This window comes from Equus asinus, chromosome 6 (genome assembly GCF_041296235.1).
Source record: "Equus asinus isolate D_3611 breed Donkey chromosome 6, EquAss-T2T_v2, whole genome shotgun sequence".
NCBI classification, from domain to species: Eukaryota; Metazoa; Chordata; class Mammalia; order Perissodactyla; family Equidae; genus Equus; species Equus asinus.
Window position 1 is genome coordinate 48,317,043 of NC_091795.1, and position 20,417 is coordinate 48,337,459.

The following is a 20,417-nucleotide window of genomic DNA, read 5'->3' on the forward strand; positions in this document are numbered from 1 at the left end:
CAGTAATGGCACCATGAATGGTGTGACTTTGAAATTCAGTGGATAAAGATTAACAACAACAAAAAAAGTATCACTATTGTTTTTTACCTATAAGCAGCCTTTTTAGGTAAATGTATCTTAGAAAAAACACCATTAACAGTTGTTAATAGTTATCAAATTCCTAAACAAGAGATGCAATGGTTACAAGATTAATGACAACAAACTAATTTGGAAGAAAAAAAAAATCCAGTGGGTACCAAAATTGAGATAAAATAGACAGATAAAAAATTATGCAGTCATAATTAGAATTATATAATTATGCTAAGTTTGAAAGTCACTGTTTAGTGATGCCAAATACAAAGAACATAAAAGGAATGTTTGGTATATGTTTTTTGGGGGAAAAAATCAGGTATTGAATAGGTCTGTCTTGACAAATTTTTCTAAACTTCTAGCAAAGCTGATTGTCTAGCAAAGTTGACTATGGCTGTCTAATCTGAAAATTATAACTAGTGGGAAGACGTCATAGTATAACCGCATGGCCCAAAAGTCAAGTAAAAATAATAGATATATTGTTTGCCAAAGAATAGTGGTAAAAAATATCACTTTATATAAAGAGAATCTTACAATGTGTATTAGATGGTTTTTAAATATTTTAACCTGAATCAGAAGTATGGAAACAAGCAAAGATCACACCATTTAGTGATGGAGGTCAGGCTCCATTCTCAGCACAAAATTCTGATATGCATACTGAAATCTTCAGTTTCAGTGCATGTGTAGTGGGTATGTTAGAATGAAGACCTGCATGTGTTCAAGTCAATTCAGAAATAATTTTGAAAAACAACCTCCATTGGGAAATATTATTTTCATTGGTACCCCCAAAAGCCTAAAAACTAAAGCTAATGAGGATCACAAACTACCACAAAAAAAGTACAAAATAAACTTGTTAATTCAATATTTATATGTGTATTTTTAATTAATTTATTTTTTAATATGTGTATTTTTAAAAAAAATAAATGTGTGCACTAAACAGAATAAAAGAATGTATTCAAAAAGTTTTTTATATCTAAGTTCCCTCCAAGTTCCATCTTCTAGCAAAAAAGTTAGATATGCTTAAATGTTGCAGAAAATTTCTATATTTGCCTATAAATAAGGAGACAGTAGTCCCTTGATCACAAGTATATAGGAGTGTACATATATGCACAGAGATGGCAGTAGACGAATGCATATCATGGAGCTGTGACTAACCTCCATTAAATTAACACACATTAATTTCCATTAAAAGTTTTGCATTAAATTAACACATGTTTTTTATTAGGTCATCTAGACTACTTTTGGTCAAGTTTATAATTAATTATATAAGAAAGATGGTAAGTATGAGGTGCGACTAGAATGAAATATATAAGATCGATCAAATCAGCTGGGGCAAAAACGACAGGTGAGAGCTAACTCTGATAAAATAAGCAATACCTTAGCTTCTGGGCTCTAACACATGGAAGTGATTGCATGGAGGAGAAGAGGGGAAGGAGGCAAGCAAAACTAGCAACAAGTGACCTCAAATAAGAAGAGCTCCATTTTCAGTAAACGTCCCAGGTAGTTACTCAAATTACTTTCCTAATACCTACCGCTGTAGGAGTAAGAATGATGACTGAGGCAGAAGTGGTAATGTGCTCTGGGAGAACTACTTTTGGAATCTGAATAGACAGGGCAGGCTTGCAAGAGCAGCTGAGAGCCAGAGGACAATATAAGGGCAATGAAAGGAAGATAACTAAGAACGGATTCTACCTACTGAGACATTTTGCCCAAGCCACCTTGCCTGTTGCCCAACCATCAATAAGGCCAGCCATTTTATGCATGAGGCCCCTTTGCCCACTAATTCAGTGCTAGTAATAAACTGGCTTCAAAGGGATGTTTAAGCTATGCCCAAGAGTAAACCAAGTGGTACACAGCAGTAATATTAGATGTTTCCTGAAACACAGCTGAAAGGGTAGAACCTTGCTTTACATCATTATTTTCTAAAGTATGTTTTTCAAAACACTAGTTCCAAAAGGATTATGACTCTTCTCCCTTGGTCCCTGGAGAAAAGGGTCCTGTGGTCAAGTAAATTTGAGAAATGAATTAAAATTAAAGAGAGTTATTCACCGCAGGATTCTTCAGAGTCCTTAATGTGTGTGTTGTGAATCTCCAAGGGTGGTTGTAGGGGATGATATGAAGTATTCCCAAACTCAGTTCACCCTAGAACCCTTCTTTAGTGGAGTGTCTCTGGGGATTAGTGTCCAATGGAACACACATTTTGTGAAAGGTTGTCTAAATATATGTTTTTGTGTTAGAAATAACTGACAATGATACTTAAATGACAAACACAGCAAGAACCTGTTTTAGGAATGGTAATATTCACTTAAAAATATTAATCTTCAGAAAAACAATGTTTAACTAGCACTGAGTCAGTTTCTTATTTGATGTGGGAAGTGAGAGGGAAGGCTTTGATAGTAAATATATTAGACTGAAATGAAATTTGTGCTTAAATGTGCCAAGGAGGTAAATGATAAGAAAGGTAAGAGAGCTTTCTTTTTTCCTAATCCATAGGATATTTTGTTAAATGCCATATCATTTGCCATTTAAATAAGAGTTTTATTCAAACTCTCCAAACAGCAGTTTTTGATGTAATAAACACACCTACATTTTATTACTTTGTTTCCCATTTTTTTGAAAATCTAGCACTTACCAGATTTGTGTCAGTAATTATGATCATACTTTTAGAGATGCTTGCTTCAAAGTCGTCATTGTATAGGTAAAGAGCCTAATACCTGTATAGGTATAAAGGACTTACCCATAACCAGCCAGTTCTCAAATTGTGCCTTTCTTTTTTTGAAAATTAAAGATAATTTGTTCTTTGTATTCCAAAGGATGTTAAGTAATCAAAATCATGTCCATCATGAAATCAAATTTTAAAAATATTTTAAACACCAGAAGTTTTATATATTAAGGGAGACAACAGTGTGTGTAGACACATGTATATATACATGCATAAACATATCTATACACAGACAGATTCTTTTACCTGGAATTGGTCAGATGTATTCACTTCTGGTGACATGGTGGTTGTCTGACCAATGGAAGCAATTTTTTCTGCAGCAGATAGTGGTTTCAATGGTTCCTTGGTGGGCTCCAACATACCCTGAAACAGGCATGTTAGCCATTAATTGTATGTAGGGGGGAATCAACTCATAAACTTTGCAAGAAAGTTAACCTACCAGAAAGCAGAAAGGAAAAAATGGGTCATTTCGAAAGTACTAAAGACAAAAAGGAACTATTCTTAAATTTTGTTTAGAGAAAATCTTATAGCACTATAATGGGAAATGTTTCACAATAACACCTTTGGAACCCAAACTTTCTGAAGAATGACCTTGTATTTTAAATCAGATTTGTTTTAAAGTGCCTGGTTATCACTGTCACACAAAAGATTACGCACAATTTGGGATGGCGTGGGTGAGGAAGAGGCAAACACAACAGTATATTACATCCAGGCCCTTAGAATCCAACACTTTTATGATGTTTCAGACACTGAAGCTGCAGGAAAAGACACCCTTTGTACACATTACACCATGGCGGTGCTTGGAGAAGTGAGAGCTGATTCTAAAACACACCAGATGATGTGATGATGTCCACGTGCTTCAGTGTGAATTTAGTGTTTGGCCCTATCCCCGCCAAAGGATGGGGGCCTTCATACTTAGTTCCTTGGACCGGCAAAGCAGGGGCACAGCCATTTCAGAGGAGAAAACATCTTACATGCTCTACCAGGTGTGTTACAAATCTAACACACTTTTTGAATAAGAAAGGAAGACAATCAGGATGGGTGCAGAAACAAAGAAGAAAAATAAGCATTGTGCACCAACACTCTACCAAACATTAATAATAATGGGTAATAATCCAGGTTAATAGCCTGAAAAAAGTCAAGCTTTTGCACATTTAAAAATAATACTCAATAAGCTCTTGAATATTTATTAACTAGACTAAACAAAAGTCTCCCTTTACTGGGAGAAACAAAATCAAAGTTGCTAAGTCAGTAAGGTTAGAATCTGTAAATTTCTAAAAATAAGTTTTCAGGAGAATCTCTCCTCCCCCCTTAAAATAGGGCACACACTAACTAAAGCAATGTACAGATTCGATTCTTAACAATGGTACATATGAAAAGCTTTAATCCAGCAGCTTGAAAAACAAAAGTAAATTCATGGTTTAACTCCATACCATATACATTATATAGGCTTTCTAGTGTGCCCTTATGAAAGAAGACAATGCATCTGGCAAGCAATTACTAGTCTTAGCCAAATTTTCTAAAGTGAACTATCATTTAAACCAGTGGTTCTCAAAGTGGTCCCCAATCAGTAGTTTTGCATCACCCGGGAACTTGTCAGATGTGCAAATTCTCAAGCCACTCTCCAGACCCACTGATTAAGAAATTCTGGGGGTGGTGCCCAGCATTTTGGGTTTTAACAAGTCTTCTATGCAATTCGGATGCATGTTAAGTCTGAGAACCAGTGACTTAAATGATCACTTCAGGTCCTATTCCTCCTGATGAGATCAAAAGATACTGAGCCTCTCATATGTATCACCATGGGAAAAATTCAGGTATAATTAAAAATTTGAAACCAGATATGTAAAATAAGTTTCTAAATGTAAAGCATCACTAAGATGGAGGAGGAAAGATGCATTTATTACATCAACTTTGGTATTAAAAGCTCACAAAAATGGTAAAATTAGTACTAATAAAGGTTGTAATTAAAAAAGGAAAATACAGCATAGATATTAGTCTCTAACTCCTCACACAACTTAAACAACTAGTTTATGTGCTGGGCCTGGAATAAGTAGGTTAGTGTTCCCAACATGCTGAAAGCTCCTACAAATTAAATTCCTGCTTCCTACTCAGAATGTGACAATAACACCACCAACAATCTTTAGAAAGCTACTCCTTGAGGAAAAAAAGACATCCAAATAACCAAAAAGTTAAAGAAATGTTCTGGATTATATCTAGAAAAGAGTGTAAGGATGATCAAGGTGTTTTGAAAATACAAGATAACCTTTTACAAAGGAGCAGAAACTGATGAAAAAGCTCACAGAGAAAGTTTTTGTCTAATTCCACAAAACAAACTACAAAAGCAAAACAAAGCAAAATGTTCCAATTCAACATTAAGAATTAGAGCATATGCATGGAAAACGTTTGTAGATTACAAAAAGGATCAAGTTCCACATCAAATTCATTTTCACATGCACATACAGGGTTATATAATTTAAATTCTATACCAAGGGTTCCCACTCCCTTAGTTGTTTTGTGTGTGTGTGTGAGGAAGATTGGCTTGAGCTAACATCTGTTGCCAATATTCCCCTTCTTTTTGTCTGAGGAAGATTGTTGCTGAGCTAACATCTGTGCCAATCTTCCTTTACTTTGTATGTGGGATGCCGCCACAGCATGGCTTGGTGACCACTGCGTAGGTCCACACCCAGGATCTGACCCCACAAACCCCAGGCCACAGAGCAGAGCGCGTGGGCTTAACCACTATGCCACTGGGATGGCCCTGTCCTCATTTTTTTCTTTCTTTCTTAAACACAGTATTTTTTCCTTATTTTCAAGTTATTGGTGAAAGAACTTTAAAATATTTTTAGTTTAATAGGACATTTTTATTCACCAATAACTCAAAGACACACCAAAAAACACAAACACATCAAAGTTTAAAATGTGACTGAATCTTGATAAGGTACAGAACGAAAATTCCTCACTTATTCTGGACTACCTGGCATATCTGAAAAAACAAAATTCAACACATTTAAAACATTAATGGAAAAACTAAGGACCAATTATGTGTCCTGGCTCATTTTCACTTACTATAATTTGGTATTTCCAAGATTTTATATACATCCATAGCCTCAATATTTCATTATTTAAATTTTATCACAACTGAACTAAAACAAATGATATCTAAGCCTTCAGATACTTCAGGTTCTTTTCAAAAGCAAACAGAGAAAAAAAGAGAGCGAGCGACCTCCAGTGGTGCATTTTACAAAGAGTTATGAGCATGAATATTACTAAGACAAAAACAATTTTTACTCTAAAACAATACAGTGTCTAATTAATGGAATAGACAAAAATGTCCTCAGATCAGGACTGGAAGGGATTTATGAGAGCAAAACGGATAGTGTATTTATTCCCTTGATGTTCTCACACTAAATGCCCCTTAAAATATACCTTCCATGTCATGCTATGTAAAATGATTTTACAAAATAAATGCAAGAAAGATAAATACATGCAGAGACATTTTTGTACTTACCAATCCTGCTGCATACATGGGCACTATAACAGGCTGCTTCTTATTGCCCGTGAAGAGCTATACACATGTTAGAGAGAAAGAACATATTTAGAGAGCGATCTGTAATTCAATGAAACAGTTTCCAAAATATGCTTGCAATGCTTTATTACATATATTGTGAATGATAAGTTGAAGAAATTGTTAAATTGCCCTTATGAGGTTATATTTTTGATCTCCTAGTTTAGTTCTTTCATTTTATAGTTAAGGAAAAACATTAAAACAACTTTTCTAAAAATAAGAAATATCGATTAGGCAAAAATTTAGACAGATTTATGTTTTAAAAGTTTGCATATCCAAAATACATGAACATTTAAACCAACTAATATTTATTTTTCTGAGGAACTAGTTTATCCCAGCTTGAACAGAAGTGTAACAGTTTTAAAACTACCCCATAGGTTGATTAAAAGATTTTCCAAGGTACTAACAAACTCACAATGTTTCGAGTGTCTATTCCCAAGGAGCACAAAAGCTTCTTGTTGCTATGGGAGCCGCCCCACTGATATCTCAAGCCATGTGCATCATGGATATCCTGTAGCTCGGTCCACACATCCAGCAGTTCCCTGCAAAGTTCATGATGAAGCCACCAACAATGGGTTACTCAATAGCTTTCAGCACGAATTCTACTTTTAATGTGATTGTGAAATATTATACATTCCAATTAATCTTGTGTCTAACATGAGTATACAACTACTATCTGAATGAAATCAGTAGCCAACACTTACAGTCATTTGAAAAGTAACTAAGTTAAACTCATTTGAAACAATATGCCAGTAATCAAGGAAAACTTTAGCCTGTATGTTATTCTTTTTTTTTAATTGTAAAACAAAAATATTTAAAAGAAAGAAATCATTTGGCTTTCCACCATTTTACTACAGCCATTTAACATTTGGGCATTCTGTTTGAGCCTTGATCCACAAATGCACAGTTGCAATTACAGTATATATGTAATTCTGTATTGTCTTTTCAGATTTTAAGCATTTCCTCATCTTCATATGTATCTTTTTCAATGGCTGTGTAATGTTCTACTAGACTGATGCACCATGATTTATTCAGCCACAATCCTACAGTTTTGTTTTTTTTTAAAGATTTTATTTTTTTCCTTTTTCTCCCCAACGCCCCCCGGTACATAGTTGTGTATTCTTCGTTGTGGGTTCTTCTAGTTGTGGCATGTGGGACGCTGCCTCAGCGTGGTCTGATGAGCAGTGCCATGTCCGCGCCCAGGATTCGAACCACCGAAACACTGGGCCGCCTGCAGCGGAGCGCGCGAACTTAACCACTCGGCCACGGGGCCAGCCCCCACAATCCTACAGTTTTAAATAAGCTGTTTTTACTCTGTGGCTTCTGTTGTTAGTAAGGCAAGAATATCTTCCTGTATTTTACGGTGTGTGTTTTTGTAGAGTTGTGTTGTTTCCTTAGAATGAATCTCTTGGAGAGATATTCCTGGGTCTAAGAGTATAAACTCTAGACAACTAGGATATTTTGAAAAAGTACATCTAAATAGTTTTAAGATGGTATAACATAAAGCTTTTTGTCCTCTTCTTTTCTCTGAAATCACACCAAAACAAAAATCAAGAAGCAAAAATAATCTCCATCTTTAATGAAATTAAGAGATACTTAAAATTCTGCACTACAAATATTGAGGTCACAAAGAGGGACAAAGGAGAGATCTGCAGAGAGAAAATGTCTCCACATGTGGACAGTAATGAAATGAGTCCAGGAATAAGAATCACTTTGAAATTAAAGTTAAGCAAATCAATCTAGACCCTCTAAAATCTAATAATTTTGTTTCATTTTGTTTTTTGTTTTTCTTTTCTTTTTTTTTGAGGAAGATTAGCCCTGAGCTAACTGCTGCCAATCCTCCTCTATTTGCTGAGGAAGACTGGCCCTGAGCTAACATCTGTGCCCATCTTCCTCTACGATATATGTGGGACGCCTGCCACAGCATGGCTTGCCAAGCGCTGCCATGTCCGCACCTGGGATCCAAACCGGTGAAGCCTGGGCCGCCAAAGCAGAACGTGCACACTTAACCACTGCGCCACAGGGTCGGCCCCTAAAATCTAATAATTAATAGGAGCTCCAGAAAGAAAACGGAGACTATGGAGGGAATGGTCAGGGTCAACACAAGAGAATGCTCAATACTGAAGAAAACAGAAGCCTCCAGATTGGAAGGCTCTACTTAGTGCTCAGTCCAATGAATGAAAAAAAACTCATCAAGATACTTCACTGCGAATTTCAGAACACCAGCAACAAAAGATCCTAAATTATAAATTTAATGTGAGGGTAGAATAAAGTAAAAGTTTACGTCCCATGTACCTTTTTTTCTCAGGAGGCTATCAGAGGATGTGATCCACCAAAATGGGGTCTAAGTTAAGGGAAGTCCCAAGACAACAGGTGTTTAAGAGACCTAGACTGAATCCATTCCAGATTGGAATAGGAAGATGGAGGACTCCAGGAAAAAAATGGAATGTCCAGCCTGATAGGTTTGATCACAAGTAAGACTGTATTAACAGGCTGTTGGAGGGTAAGGAAAGAATTATTAAATGAAAAAGAGAGGCAATTATTAAGTCCAGGAAAAAGCTCTACTGTAAAGGAAATAGTGGCTTAGTGAACACTGTCTACATGATTCAATAATGAAAATATCAAATAACAATTTAACCAAAAACTATGCTCTAAGTCCACTGAGAAGATGAAGGGAGGAGAATAGCAGATGTAAGATCTAAATTCTCATCTATCATCCTAGGAAGTCAAAAGATACTATATAAAATTGACTGATTAGAATATTGATTCAGAAATATCAAAAAGAAAAAATAATGGAGAAGCAGGGAGTTTTGTAAATCATATCTTGTAGCACAATATAATTTTTTAAACTTTAACACAATAATGTTTTAGAATCAATGTTTTAAGCTAACTTTATAAGTCAGAACAGTTGAAACTAACAAATACACATGCTATCTAAAAACTGTCTACTACTTACCCACTTTCAGTTAAGGCCTCTCTTGTTTTTATTGGCAAGGTGCTTGTTTCCAGCAAGTGCTTCAGGGAAGTCACTTCCTCTTCAGTATCAGCGACAAATATGGAAGGAAAACATGCTTCGAAAATTCGCTCCAGGCGGTTTAGTAAAGCTGTCTGCATCAAAACACCCCCCAAAGGTTTATTTTCATTTCTCTAATTTTAATGATGCCATAGTTTTATCATTAACACCCCCCACCCCCACCCCTGTACCCTGTCCACTACCGTAAGGGAGAGAGGGAATACCGGTCAGGTATAGGGAACACCAGGTGAAAGGAGCCTAACTACTCAGAGAGCAGCTGCTCTAAATGATTACCTTAAACAATCATGGTGATACATCCATGGTGACAAATAAAGGCAGTTATAGGCCAAGCACCATACCTGGTGTTTTACAAACATTATCTTATTTAATCCATTACACAATTCTACAAAGAAGAAATTATCACCCAATTGTATAGTGAGAAAGCAATCTCCAAGTCTGAATAATCTGCCTAAAGCAAAAACAAAAACAAAAAAGAAGACAGTATTCATATTCTTTCCACCACACTGGGATGTTTCTCACTACCACTCATGTACTCTAGATTTAGGAACAAGATTGGAAGCTTGTAAAAAGCATTATACAGAACCTTTTTCTTGGACATAAATACCTGAATTTTGAAAGCCTTTTAGAAATATCTCTGCTGTTAATAAAACAAACCAAAGTAGGAAAGAATGTCTCAATTTTTGCTAAAATTCAATAGCTCACTTATCATTTTGATGATATGTGTTATCTTTTAGAAATTCCATTTCTCTACTCTTCTATGGCGTGTGTAGACGTATTTTTCAATAGAACACTGCCTCTCCTCCAAGCAAAGCTTGCATATTCCCTAGAGTATTTTCACTGAAAATAACTGGCATTTTGGAGTATTTTCATTAATTAAAACATTAGATTTAGATTAACTTACATTTTTTGGACACTACCAGGTTTATTCTACATGTGCAACCTACAATGACATTTATCCCTACTTTCCTAACTGTATTTCAGATACAAGTAACATATTTTCAACTTAATTTACTACTTAAACCTCAAATACAAAGTGCTAATAAGTTAAAGCTCGTTGGAAGATTAAATGTACTACTGAAATGACACCCAGCGTACAAGGAAATGCCACAGCATGGTGGTACTTCCTGCCAAATAACAACAACGTTGGATTTCTGTTGTTTAGTATAGTCAGCAAACAGGAAAATGAAAAACAAAAGGAAAAATTTTCACCAAAGTATTTTCCAAACTAAAATCTCTCTTTCGGAAGCAGTATCAGAGCAAAAAACTTCACACTGCATAATTAGTCTCAGGGTACTCTTCTGCTATCTCTGCAAAAGGTACTCTAACACTTTCATTATATTCATGTGTGTGATATGGGAAAAGGTTCTCAGTATGAATTATGAAACCTACAGTCAAGAGGAGACTCAAGATCCCAAGGCTTGTGAAACCTGAGTGTGTCAAGGGGATCCCACTTACCTGCTTCAACAGAGGGAATGGACAGATACTACTTTTAAAGGGATCGGATAACCATCTAATTGGAAACATGATAAGCGTTGGCTCCTCCTGGGCAGGGAATGTAAACAAAAACTCACGTATGACCAAATTTTATTTCTCTGCAAATTAAAATAGAATCTTTCTTGTATCCTCTTTGTTATCCTTTTAACGGGACAGAAAAAATATTTGTCAAAGGAAAAAAGAAATGACCCCAAAGCACACTGAATCATTTGGCCAATACTACACAGAGCCACCCACTCTTTGGTACACCAGGGAGCAAATTCTTGAGCAAAAAAAAACCTTGAGGAAACAGAACATGGCATTAAAGCTAATCACCTCAATTTTTTTACTTCCTCCCCAATCTTTTCTCATAAAGAATATAAATTACATGGAAACTTTAAAAGAAAGTTCCATATGTCTTTAGGATTAGACATGACATTCAATTGCTTCAAATCCTTTGAGGGAGGTAGAGCAGGTCGGCAATTTTCTCTATACAGGGCCAGATAGTACATATTTTCAGCTTTGCAGGCCATCCATCAACAATAAGTGTGGGTGTGTTCTGATGAAACCTTATTACTACAACAGGCAGCAGGATAGATTTGCCTCGTAGGCCACAGTTTGCAGATCCCTGAGGTGGAGTAACAAATAAATAACAGAGATTCAAATAACCAGAATCCACTAATTGAAAAGCACTGCCCAGCACAAGGAGGAACTCCAGCAATTCAACAAGAAAGCAGCTAATAGAATTAACAAAGATTTTGATTAAAATTGTTTCCTCTGTCATTTTACTTTTAAAAGTTTATCAATTTCCAACTAGCCACAAAACCAGTTTGATGGTAAAAGGGCATCCTCTAAAAAGAGTTTCCTGGGGCTGGCCCCGTGGCCGAGTGGTTAAGTTCGCGCGCTCCGCTGCAGGCGGCCCAGTGTTTCGTTAGTTCGAATCCTGGGCGCGGACATGGCACTGCTCATCAGACCACGCTGAGGCAGCGTCCCACATGCCACAACTAGAAGAACCCACAACGAAGAATACACAACTATGTACTGGGGGGGCTTTGGGGAGAAAAAGGAAAAAATAAAATCTTTAAAAAAAAAAAAAAAAAGAGTTTCCTACTACTATCTTGTTCACGACAGTAAGCAATGCCAAATCTCATTTACTCCTAGCTCATTCCAGTAAGCAAATGCTTGATGTAATTACAACACTTCAATAGAGAACTGTGAACCCAAGAGGCTGAGACCCAGTTTCTGGAGTTATAAACTGGAGATTTCAGGGCCTACCTCACAGAGTGGATAACAAATTAGAAGATTATATACTTGGCACTCAGTGCCTGCTCAAGAAGGGGTAGCTTGTATCACTACTATTGTTAGTGTATAGATGATACCCATGGACACAGTAGCCTGCCAGGGAATAAAATAAATGTCAAAACTAGGTTCAAATCTCACTAAGGATGTTTCTCTACCACTATTTAGCATTATAAAGCATTATGAAAATATTTGTCTTACTCTACCAATTTCTACCATATTACAACAAGAAATTAAATAATCCAAGTATTTTGCATCCTCCCCGATTCTCCTATGGAGTTGGAAAAGAAGTATCTAATTTAAAAATATCTATCCTTAAGAGCCACTGTATAAATAGAACCTGTTACTGCCACTGCTTGTGGATTTTGAACTTTGGAAATCGATGAAGATTTTGGTTGACTTATTTGTGACTTAAATCTTGATCATGTTATGAAATACAAAGTGTGTAAGCCATGCTTTAGGTGTGTTTAAGACTGCTTTACTTCCCAAGAAGCGCACTGAAGTTGAAAGTTCGAAAATGTGATGGAACACAGTCCAAGTAACTTGGTAAGTAGAACAGGTAGAAGAATATGACTAAAAACGCTCAGAAGAGAAGTTCAACAACCTACTGCGAGAACAGCTTGTCTTGTGACCAAACAGGTTTCTTTCAAGAAACAGATTTTCCAAAACAGATTATAATCAGACATTAAATTAAAAAAAAAAATCATTCCTCTCGAGCATAAAATTTGAGCATGATATAAAAGGTATATCAAAACTGTGACATTGGTAGAGGTTTTGAGTTTTTCGTTTTTAAGAAATTATTAAAGGATTTTAACTGTTTTAAAATATATACAATTTTTTCCTCAACACTATCAGCCAGGACAGTTTAATATATGCAACAGCCTTAAACCAAATCAGTAACAAAATTAATAGCACATCAAAACTAGAGTCAATAAAGCAAAATATTATTTAAACTTGGATTTATTCTACTGTGCATGAGTAAAAAATTTTATTTATATTAACTTGCTTAGATGAACTCTTGTTTTTATATGGAGTGTATCTAGCTATAATAAAAAATCTGCTCCTGGTTTTGATTAAATGGGAGCACCGCTCAGTTTTTAAACTACTTGTAGCTGATTAACTCAGAAAAAGAAGATATAAACTGAATAGTGAGGTTTATTAACATGTTACAGTATATTTGGACTTGTATTAGATGTTCAATTCCAAAAGATATTATTTTATTACTTGGAATTAGTGGTAAAGTCAGACTGGCTGAACTCTAGTTTTCCTAGGCCGATAAGGCAGCATACAGAAAGTAAACAATATCAGTATAACCCAGTGCAGGGAAGTGAGGGCTGAAATTCAGCAAAAGACCAAAAGATGTTGTCTGAAACACAGTCAGAAACTGCAAAAGCCTGATATGGTGCATTATGGTTTTTATTGAACGCTTACATAGTGCTTACCATGTGTCAGGCATTAATCTACATGCTTTACAAATATGAGCTCATTTAAGTTGCATAAGAACCAGATGAAGGAGGTAACAGTAATATTATTATCCCCATTTTCTTTTATTATTTTTTTTGCTGAGGAAGATTAGCCCTGAGCTAACATCTGTTGCCAACTTTCCTCTTTTTTTTTGGTTTGCTTGAGGAAGATGCGCCCTGAGCTAACATCTGTCCCAGTCTTCCTCCACTTTTTATGTGGGTTGCTGCCACAGCATGGCTGATGAGTGGTGTAGGTCTGCAGCCAAGACCTGAACACGTGAACTTGGGCTGCCAAAGTGAAGTGCCCCAAACTTAACCACTATGTCATGGGCCCAGCCCCATCCCCATTTTCTAGATGAGAAAAATGGAACATTGAGAGGTTAAGTTAACTTGCCCACAGTCACATGAATATTCCACAAAGAGGCCGAATCCTAACCTAGGAAGCATAGCCTCACAGTCTGTGCTCTTAATCACTATATTATGTTGTTATCAAAGCAGTTCTAAGTTTAGTTTCTAAAAATCACAGGAGCTTCGAGGGCAGGGACTATGTCTTATCTTGACTCCCCAGTACATAGGTTCCTGCATATAGTTGATACAGGAATGTTAACTAAATGCGCACTAGATTAGGGAAAAAAAGCACTTCATTTTTATTTAAGACTGCAGGGGGCATATTTGTTTTACTTACAAACGTATATCTTATTGTAAGCCATCTAAATCCCTGTTGTACATAGGTTGGATATATTTATATAATTATAATATGTCTAAATGATAGCTGAATGCCCTTATGTACTGGTTACTATGCTTGAGGCTCTACATGTATTACTTGATGAATCTTCTAAAATAAACCCTGAATGATAATATAATTGTTTCAATATCACCGACGGAGAAACTAAAGCTCAAGGAGATTAAGATAACCACAGTCTCACGCTGGGATGGTGCACAGTAAGGATTTGATCCAAAGTCTGACTCTAGAGCCCACTTTCTTTTCATCAAATCATGCTTTTACCCACTTTTTATGGTTTTTCAAACATTTCTAGCCATTAGATATTCATTAGATATTAGGGATTCAACTGTTAACTGCCAAGGTGGTGACTACATTTAAAAAAGCAAATTATTTCTTCTAACACTACAATTCATAGTTTTCAACAAAGCAAATTGTAAATTTTTACTGAAGAGTCAGTGCTGCACTCTGAATTAATGTGAGGGTAACAAATAAGTGTGCACTTAGCATACTAAATATTTGGCTGTGGTTAAAATAGTAACTAAATAAAATAATATCCAATTACTTGAATTTTAAACACCTTCAACTCCAAGGTTAAAGCAGAAAAATCGTCATCAGTTCTCCCTTGAATTTGGGGTTAGGAAACTGGTGACTGGTAGGGGAATACCTGTTTATATAGCTCAGTCATGTCCTTCAATTCATACAGGTATCAAATTCTATGTCCAGCAAACAGCAGCACATCTGGCCATTAAACATTTTAAGAACAGGGGGCTCTGATACATGTAGGGTTGAAAGTCAAATGCTCTTTAAGGCAAGTGTCAGACTCCCTTTTTCTTTCCTCTATTCGTGTCCGTGCTGCAAAGCCACAGCAGGAGGTCTGCTGCTTGCACAGAAGAGCACTTGTGCTCAGAAGAGATCCTAGCTGTCAAAACTATCCTGAGATGGGAAACTAGCCCAAAGCAGCAGATCTGCTATCAAAATAATTTGACAGGTGAGTACATAGTCAGAATTGGGGGTATTCCCACCCGAATTCTCATTTGTCCCCCTTTTACTTTCTGATATTCACCAAAAAATTCATTTGGTAACGATATTTCTTATACCTTTGAAGACCATTTTCCAAGAAGTTTGTTTCTGAGGTGATTCAGTAACAGCTAATATTTATTGAGCGTGTATTATGTGCAAGGCACGGAGCTAAGCACTTTTACATGCACAATTTCATTTTATCTTCATAATGAGAGTTTTGAAGAAAGTACTAATACTATTCTCTAAATCTGAGGTTCAGAGAAGTGGCTAATGCAAGTCAGTGCTGAACCTGGGTCTGAATCTAGCAGTGCAACTCAGGAGCCTGGCTTTTAAGCAGCATACTATACCCCGGGCCAACTTATGCAGTAGGTGTAGCGCCTAGGGCTCACAATAATTTTAGGGGTTCGCAAAAATGTTTTAATAGCTAATATTAACATTGTCATCTTTATAGTAAGTTATAAAGTAGAATTTTAAATCTCTTTATGGGGAAAGGGCTCACAAAAGTCATATGTGGCTTTGGCTATACTACTCTCCAAAGGTACAGTGGCTTTTATAGCATCTTTCAATCTTTCCCAATTTTCTCATTTCTCATATATTACCTAATACGGAGCTTCCTAACTGGTATGCCTGAGTCACAAACAAGTTACAACTCTTCTAAAAATCCTGAAAGCTATATATGAATATATGGTGTTCCCTCTTGTGATGGGTAATTTTATGTGTCAACTTGACTGGGCCATGAGGTGCCCAGGCAACCTTTGGTCAAACATTGTTCTGGGCATGCCTTTGAAGGCGTTTCTGGATGAGATTAACGTTTGAATTGGTAGACTGAGTAAAGCAGACTGTCTTCCCTAATATGGGTAGGCCTCATCCAATCAACTGAAGACAGCTTGTGGAGTGTAGATCTTGGGACTTCTCAGCTGCCATAATTGCATGAGCCACTTCCTTATAATAAATCTTCTCTCCTTAATCCATCCTCCTGGTTCTATTTCTCTGGAGAACCCTGACTAATACACCTCTATTTCATAAATGACTACATTGGAGTATAAAAAGATTAAGTGTTGAGAGTCTCATTCAGTTTCCCAAAAGGCTGTGTAAGACCAGCACCCAGGATCCTAGATTCTGGTTCTTATGCCACTCAAACGCATAGCTCCTTCAAAGCATCTTGTACTTAAGGTAATTCCTAAAATTCCTTCAAGATATTTCTAGTTAGTTTTCCTTTCTTCCTTAGGAACAGAACTTGACTAATGTGAATAGTTTTTAATATTGATAGCATTAGTTAGGTCTTGCTCTTAAGTGGAAGTTTAGAAGAAACATAAAATCCACCGGTAACTTAACCTTCCATTTAAGAGGATACCTTATGCCTCGTCACCATGAAATATTAAGTAACATATCAAGTACAATCTATAACTGTATACTTATCAATCCTCCATTTCAAGCTATATAAGAAGAGTGACCAATTGTAATATTCATCATGCTCTAAAAAGATGGTTTGCCCCCTTTGCACAATTACTGGATACATTTAATAAAGTATTTCTATCTATTTTGGAATTAAAAACTAGAATTTCAGATTTTCTGAGGGAAAATAACAAAAGGTATTCCTATCCAAAATACTTCAAATAAGCAAAGAACTATCAGGTCAAAATCTTAATTTCTTTCTTTTTTTAAAAAAATTGAGATATACTTGACATATAACATTATATTTAAGTGTACAACAATAATGATTCAATATATGAATATAATGCAAAATGATCACCACCATAACTCTAGTTAACATCCATCATCACACATAGTCACAAATTTTTTTTCCTGTGATGAGAACTTTTAATACCTATTCTCTTAGCAACTTTCAAATATAGTAAACAATATTACTAACTATAGTCGCCATGTCGTACATTACATCCCCAGGACTTATTTTTGTTGCTTACTTCTGTGTTCAGTCGTAAGTTGTGTTCACCCACAGAAAGGAAAACTTGCACAAATCTTAGGCAGATGATTAAATAAATGAAGGTGAAAATATAGGACTAGTTACACTCAGTTTGAGAATGCTGACTTTCTGGTGAACAAACCAATAACTTAGTCTCAAAATAACATAAGACAAAGTATTAGTGATTCTCTTCTTTTTACTCTTTGTGATACTCCTAATTTTTAAAGCTCTCAAAACAAACCTTCATCTAATAACATTTTCCCAGTAGCAGTATCAATTAGACGGCTAATAAGAAAAAATGACTCGTAGCTTCCTTTTCTATAGCCAATTAATATAAAGAGATTACTTACCATTTACCTAAATTCTCAAATAAGGTCCAGAGTAATATTTTTTAAATTTTACAAAAGCTTAAGAGTTAAATGCAGTGCTTATGACATTATCTCCTTTACCATACATCTAAGAAAAAGTCATCTTGGCTATTCCAATCAAGGTTCTTTTCTGAAACATTAGCAGGTTAAAAAAAAGAAAGAAAACTGTTCAAAAAATATACATAATGGTCTTTTAGAAAAAAGGAATGCTTTAAAAGTAAGGAGCATTTTGTTTTTTGTTGTCATCATTTTGTTTTGTTTTAAATCTTAGCCCAAAAAGTGAAGAAGAGTTTTGACCTCTTCCTAATTTGTACAACAGAGATACCACTACTTGCTTTTCTTTACAATTTATAAGAATGTTAACAAAAGGATGAAATATACTGAACTCTGGGTTCTCAGAAAAAAATATTTACTGAAGGGGAAGAATACTTCTCAATAAATGGTCATGTACTTTTACATAGTCAAGGCTTTTACATCAAGGCTTGAAACCTTTGAGGTTTGCTGGACTCACATCTGAGAATTAGTTTGACTAAGAACATTTTATAAATTTGAAAGATTTCTTCTTGGTTGACTTTTCCCTACCTAAGTAACAAATTATTGCTGTAAAGCTATAATAATTGATTGTCTCTTGAGCCAAGGAAGATTTACTTTATTCAAATGTTAAGATACCCTTTTGGTAGGCTGAAAAAAAGAAAGTACTAAAAAATATGGACCAGGGGCCAGCCCGGTGGCGTAGTGGTTAAGTGTGCACGTTCTGCTTTGGCGGCCCAGGCTTCACCGGTTTGGATCCTGGGTGCAGACATGGCACCACTTGGCAAGCCATGCTGTGGCAGGCGTCTCACATATAAACTAGAGGAAGATGGGCATGGATGTTAGCTCAGGGCCAGTCTTCCTCAGCAAAAAGAGGAGGATTGGCAGCAGTTAGCTCAGGGCTAATCTTCCTTAAAAACGTCACAATGTCACATACCAAAAATAGTGAAAAGTAGAAGAATTCTGAAATGACAACTAGAGCATTTGTCTGACTTCACAAAACAAAGAACTGTTCCCCATGTTTGTTTAATTGAATTAACTGAGCTCTGAATTCTAAAAGACTCTTACAACATTCTGTCAAAGCAGGATTTGGACAAAACCACTCAATGGCACTCTGTTCAAGACAGAATTGTTGCATCCAGGTAAAATTCAACAGGAATAAATAATTTTTAAATTTAACATTAAAAAACCTAACGTTTATTACTGTTATTAATATGTGAGGATTTCTGTGTTGTCTCCAACACTGTAGCAACTAGGAGAAATATTTTAAGAAAAATATTAATAAATCTTGGGGCTGGCCCCATGGCATAGTGGTCAAGTTTGGCACATTCTGCGTCGGCTGGGGTTAGCCAATTTGGATCTTGGGCGTGGACCTGCACTAGTGGACCACTAGTCAGCCATGTTGTGGTGTCAACCCACATACAAAGGGGAAGAAGACTGGCACAGATGTTAGCTCAGGGCTAACCTTCCTCAAGCAAAAAAAAAAAAAAAAAAAAAAAAGAGGAAGTGTAGCAATACATGTTACCTCAGGGCTAATCTTCCTCAGGAAAAAAAATTAATAAATCTAATCATCTTCTAGAAGACTAATGTACTTTTCCAGCAGATTCTGGAAAAGGAAGAAACTGCAGGCCACAAGCCTCCTTCACAACAGCATGATAAGAACGAATGTCACTTCCAACTCAGTCACTTACTCAGCAGGGCTTAGCTATTTCCCTACCTCAACTTCCTTTCAAACTTCTCCTTCAGTGCATTCCAGCAGTTTCTCCTTTCCAACATCTATTTCCAACTTCTACTCATTTTATATAACCCATTCAACAGAAATAGAAGCCTGAGGACTGAGCCAAACAAATCTCAAGAAGTCTTAAGCCATCTTGCCACATCTATACAGTTTCTGTTTTATTTTTACAAAATAGAATCATACTACAAAATTCTTATTTTTCAGTATTTTTTTGTTCATTTTAAAGTTTACTGTCATTTTTACCTTACAAAAGTCCTCTGAAGTAGATTTTACCTCTGTTTTACAGACAACTGAGTTCAGAAGTAACCTGTCCAAAAATCAGAAAGCTTCTGCGAGGCTGAGTCAAGATTTAAACTCAGCTCTGTAGGATTCCATAAAGCCTATATACTTTATTACCTCCTATATCCAGTTATCAAATTATTTGTAACTTCAATCAACTTGTGTGATGCAAAAATTTCCTTTTCGAAGTGGTCATACATTTAAAAATTCATTATTGATGTTAAAAGTTCTAAGGCTATAAATTAAAGATCATCCAATACCGGTGTCACCCTATACTCCAGTAAGATGAAACTAAATAGAGAAAGGATTAGGTCAAAACTAACAGCCTTCTCTTTGCATTATATAATTAGAACACTCCTTGTTTAAAATTGCAAGCTTCTCCCTCAATAATAAATTACTCAACAGGAATAATACATTAGCCAAACCATGTAAAAACTGAATTAGTAAATTAAGCTATTCGGACACTCATAGTCAAGTGAAAAGTGATTAGCTGGGCACACCAACTGGTAATAAGATAATTTCTACAATATCTTAATGTATCAAAGGCATCAAAGCATGATATATAAACATTTAAATTAACACAGACTTTGGAAGTATTTCCAATTGAAAAAGGTTTGCTTAGACCAAAAGATAACTGGAGAAGCAGAGTTTGTAGATTCTGACTTTATTATAGGTACCCTTAAAGTAAGCCTGTGGACCAAGTGTTATA

The 20,417-nt window shown here is 35.9% G+C and overlaps 1 protein-coding gene across 5 annotated transcripts in view; it reads right to left on the bottom strand.

The window, feature by feature from the left end:
- Positions 1-20,417, bottom strand: part of AFTPH (aftiphilin) — a 67,837-nt gene that overhangs the window by 16,149 nt on the left and 31,271 nt on the right. For all 5 annotated transcript variants that reach the window (XR_011503995.1, XM_070512031.1, XM_014836788.3 and 2 more), the window contains 4 exons: positions 9,313-9,464; positions 6,772-6,898; positions 6,300-6,356; positions 3,038-3,154 (listed from right to left, as the gene is read on the bottom strand). Coding sequence is in view for 4 of the 5 variants with exons in the window: in XM_070512031.1 (XP_070368132.1) it covers positions 3,038-3,154; positions 6,300-6,356; positions 6,772-6,898; positions 9,313-9,464 (453 nt within the window). In the remaining variant the exon portion in view is untranslated. The remainder of the gene's footprint in view (positions 1-3,037; positions 3,155-6,299; positions 6,357-6,771; positions 6,899-9,312; positions 9,465-20,417) is intronic.